General features: G+C 61.3%; 1 protein-coding gene across 1 annotated transcript; it reads right to left on the minus strand.

The window, feature by feature from the left end:
• Window positions 1-371: 371 nt before the first annotated feature.
• On the minus strand, window positions 372-3,823 carry S1PR4 (sphingosine-1-phosphate receptor 4). Its single transcript, XM_020895272.2, has 2 exons — window positions 3,654-3,823; window positions 372-3,072 (listed from the first exon to the last, which is right to left on the minus strand). The coding sequence occupies exon 2, from the start codon at window positions 2,971-2,973 to the stop codon at window positions 1,816-1,818; it is 1,158 nt and encodes a 385-aa protein (XP_020750931.1). The 5' UTR covers window positions 2,974-3,072; window positions 3,654-3,823; the 3' UTR covers window positions 372-1,815.
• Between the last annotated feature and the right edge of the window lie 333 nt (window positions 3,824-4,156).

Consider the following 4,156-nt stretch of genomic DNA (forward strand, 5'->3'; position numbering starts at 1 on the left):
GTTGCAGGACAACTAAGCCAGAACACCAAAACTAGAGAAAGCCCTTATGCCACAAAGAAGACCCAAAGCAGCCAAAAAAAAAAAAAAAAGAGTTGAGAATTTGGACACAGATGTGCAGGCAAACAGAACCCATGTGAAGATGGAGGCAGAGATGTGGGTGATGCGTCTACAAGCCGAGGGATGCAAGACGGCCAGCGAACCCCCAGGATCCACAAGAGAGGGCTCAGAGGAGCCAAGCTTGCTGGCACCTTGACCTCAGACTTGCAGCCTCCAGAGCTGTGAGCAAAGACATTTCTGTTATTCAAGCACCCCCCTCCCCAGTCTGTGATACTTGGCCACCGAAGCGCTGAGAAATGCACTGAGAAACTGAATTTTGAAAATTCATTTTAATTTTAAGTAGCCACATGTGGCTAGTAGCTGCTTTATTGGACAGCACAGTCAACACATCCATCATGCCATCCCCTATCCTGCAGGGTAGGAATGGAGGCTCAGAACAGAGCTGTCCCTTCTGGAGTGGCAGACAGGATGCTGCCGCAAGGACTTGGCAAGACGGAGGCAGAAAGACCCGTGGGCACTGTCTGGGCTGGGTGGATGGAGACAGAGAACTTCCCACTAGCCAAAAGTGGCTACATTCAGAAGGTGTCCCCCTGTAGCACTGTGTGATACCATTGCTGCGAGTCCTGTGGACTGCTTAAATTCGAACGCATTCTAAGTCAGTTTCTTCAGTCCCGTTGACCTCTTACTGAGGGCTCAGTAGCCATACGGGAGGGAGGGTTCCCATACTGGGAAACACGGATGTAGAACATTTCCACTCTCGCCGGATGTTTCTTGGACACACTGATGCCTGCTCGCCACAGCAAAAGCACTGAGCGAGTACCGACAGCCTCCTGCAGTGAGTTCCGTCTGCCATCAGCCCATTTTACAGATGGGGAAGGGAGAGGCAGTTAGTGCTAAAGCATCTCCCTCTCTGTGGGACTCCAGACTGAGTCCCAAAAGATGCAGAAGCCAGAGGTGGGGGGAGGAGGCTGCCCAGAACCCAAGATGAGAGATAGGGCAGGCAAAGGGGAAGTGAACGGGAAGGGGTGGGTGTCAGTGTCACCGCCCCCACCCCCTCCTAGGAGCCTCCCAAAGTTTACACCCACCTTCAACAGAGTGGATCAGTCACACACATGTGTGCACAAGCACACACCCTCAGACAAGAGGCTTGCCACACGCAAGGATATCTGTGCACACCAGCGCACGCTGCTCACCAGCACAACTTGCTCTGCCCTCGACCTCTCTACCCCTCTCTTAACACACACTTACAGTCTCACCCACACCAAACCCCTTGCTGTCACAACCACACCCCCCAGCACACAGACCCATGGTGCTGCCTGGCCACTGGCCCAGCTCCAGAAGACCCACAACCCTCATACATTCCCCTCACACCAGCTGTGAATGAGGGACCGCACCATTTCATCCCACCACTGAATTTCCTGTTCCCAGGGCATCCACCCACTCCCCCCCAGCCCACCCCCACCGAGGCCCAGAGAGGGGCTGGGACTTCCTGAGTCACACAGGAGAGGGGCGCACACAGCAAACCCCTTGATCTCCAGTTCAGCGCGCTCTCGGTTCCAACCAGCCATTGCCTCCCGCTCCACAACCACTATGGGAGATCCACTTGGTGCCAGCAGCCTCAGGAGGCTTCCGGGAGCACCGCGGGGCCCTGGGATGCAGGCCCCTGGCGGCTAACCGGTTCCTTCCTCTTCTTCAGGCCCGACTGCAGCATCCCTGCACGGGAATCGAGGCTGCTGAATCACCACCCCGACCTTGGGTTCAGACACTCCGCACGCTAGAGACACTGGTCAGGGGCTCCCGCATCCGGAAGCTGTGCGATCGAGAACCCCGAAAACTGTCCCTCGGCCTCAGTGAGCTGTCGGTGTTGGAGGCTGCAGAGTGAGCCTCGACGGCCTGAGCCAGGCAGTCCCCAGGCCCTCGAAGCCCTAGCCGGAGACACGCGCCGCACAGGAAGCCCACCACGGCCCGGCACACCTCCCGGCTGCGGAAGGAGTAGATGATGGGGTTGACCGCCGAGTTGAGCACGGCCAGCGCCAGGATCCAGTCCATGCCCCGCAGGTACTCCTGCGCCCAGACGTTGGAGCCGAAGATGTCAGCCAGCAGCAGGCCGAAGAGTGGGCCCCAGCACACCACGAAGGCCACCAGGATCATGAGTACCGTCTTGAGCAGCCGGCGGGCCTTGCGGCGCGCCGGGGTGCTGGGCGCCTTCTGCCCGTTGGCGCGCACCACTCGGAAGATGGCCCCGTAAAGCATCATGATGGTGGCCAGGATGCAAGCGAAGACCACCACGCAGAAGAGGATGTAGTCCTTGGAGTAGAGCGGGAGGAGACTGGAGCAGCGCTGGAAGGCGCACACGCAGTTCCAGCCGAGCAGGGGCAGCAGGCCGAGCAGCGCGGCCAGCAGCCAGCACAGCCCGATGAAGCTGCACACGCGGCCCCGCTTGGTGGCCCCGCTCTCGGCCACCGGCCGCACCATGGTGGCGAAACGCTCGCCGGCCGTGAAGAGCAGGCTGAAGGTGGAGGCGGCCAGCGCCATGAAGAGCAGGCCCTCGCGCAGGAACCACTGGGACGGCGCCAGGCGGAAGGTGTGCGCGCCCGACAGCAGCACGTTGGCCAGGTACGCGGCGCCGGTGAGCAGGTCGCTGAGCGTGATGTTCACCAGGCAGTAGTAGACCCAGCGCCGCGAGCGCATGCGGCTGGCGATGGCCACCAGCACCAGCAGGTTCTCCAGCACCACCAGGCAGCTCACGGCCACGAACAGCCCTCGCAGCACCCCCAGGCCGGCCTCCTCCGCTCCGGCGCGCCCCGCCAGCCGCCCCGAGTGGTTGTAGTGCAGGACGATGAGCCGGCTGTGCCCGCCGGCCGCCAGCAGCTGGCAGGACTCGGGGTCCCCCGTCGGGGTCCCCGTGGCGTTCATTGCGGTCCCCCTCCCCGAGGGCAGACTGAGGCCCCGGGGTGGGGTGGTTCGTTCGCCCCAGGCAGGGTGGAGCCGCTAGCCTGGCCCGGCCTTGGTTTCCTGTTATTTGAAATTTCCTGTTATGTTCAAGGTACCCCCCTGGGTGGGGGTGAGGCTGAGATGGGGAGGGGCATCCAACGGTCGGCTCCCATCCTTACTCCCAGAGGGCAGGGCGCTGCGGTCAACCCCTGCCGCCCCCTTCCGGTCCTCGAAAGCCCATTGAGGGTGGGGTGCCCGCCCCCACCCCCTCAATCCCTCTAGAGGGTGGATAGCAGGCTCCTTTGTGGCACCCAGGCTGGACGACTCTCCCGCCCCCACCAACAACTCCTTGCAGGCTGGTCCAACTGTTCCATCACCTGCTCCTCAACCTCCCCAGGCCCGCCTGGCACACAGTAGGTGCTAAATAAGTGTGTGCCGAGTGGCTGCACACACAGAAGCACCGCCAGCTCCCGCATCGATGGTGCAGTTTTACCCCCATTTTATCCTCACAACAGGGCCAGGACCGAACAGTTCTCAGAGGGGAAACTGAGGCCTGGAGAGGGGCATTCCCAGGGGAACCCTGCTGAAGAACACACAGCGGGGAGGTGAACCCCATGCACCCACACACCCACGCGGGTCTGGATAGGGGGGACCCTCCTTACCTGGGTTTTCTGTTATTTTCCAGCCCCTGAGCTGACCTTGCTAGCAGCAAAGCCGCAAGGAACCCCCACCCAGGGCAGCGCCTCACCTCTGGAGGAAGGAGAGGTTCACAGAAGTGGGGAGCTCACACCCGAACTGCTCAACCTCCCTCGGACTGACTCAACCTGAGAAGGTTGAGGACCGAAGTGTGTGGGGACAAGTGGGGGAGAGGAAGTGGGGGGTGATGTGTGGAGTGATGCTGGGGGAGCCTGAGGGGGGAGGCACAGGTATCTGAGGGTCTCCCGTAGCCCCCCTGAGTGGAGGATGGGCAGGACGTGGGGCCTGAGGGCAGCCCAGGGCTTGGGGCCCCGCCCTGCAGCCCTCCCCTGAGTTCACTGTTCAGCTCTGGAGCAGGACAGTTCCAGGGATGGGAGGGGGACTGCACTCCAGAGGCAGCCACATATAATCACTGGAGGTGACCAAGCAGAAACAGATCTGAGGTGGGAAGGGGGTGGGAGGAGGGGCT

Source organism: Odocoileus virginianus, chromosome 3 (assembly GCF_023699985.2).
Source record: "Odocoileus virginianus isolate 20LAN1187 ecotype Illinois chromosome 3, Ovbor_1.2, whole genome shotgun sequence".
In the NCBI taxonomy this organism is placed as follows: Eukaryota; Metazoa; Chordata; class Mammalia; order Artiodactyla; family Cervidae; genus Odocoileus; species Odocoileus virginianus.

Coding starts and splice junctions, on each gene's coding strand:
- S1PR4 (XM_020895272.2), bottom strand. CDS start 2,973: ATGAACGCCACGGGGACCCCGACGGGGGACCCCGAGTCCTGCCAGCTG.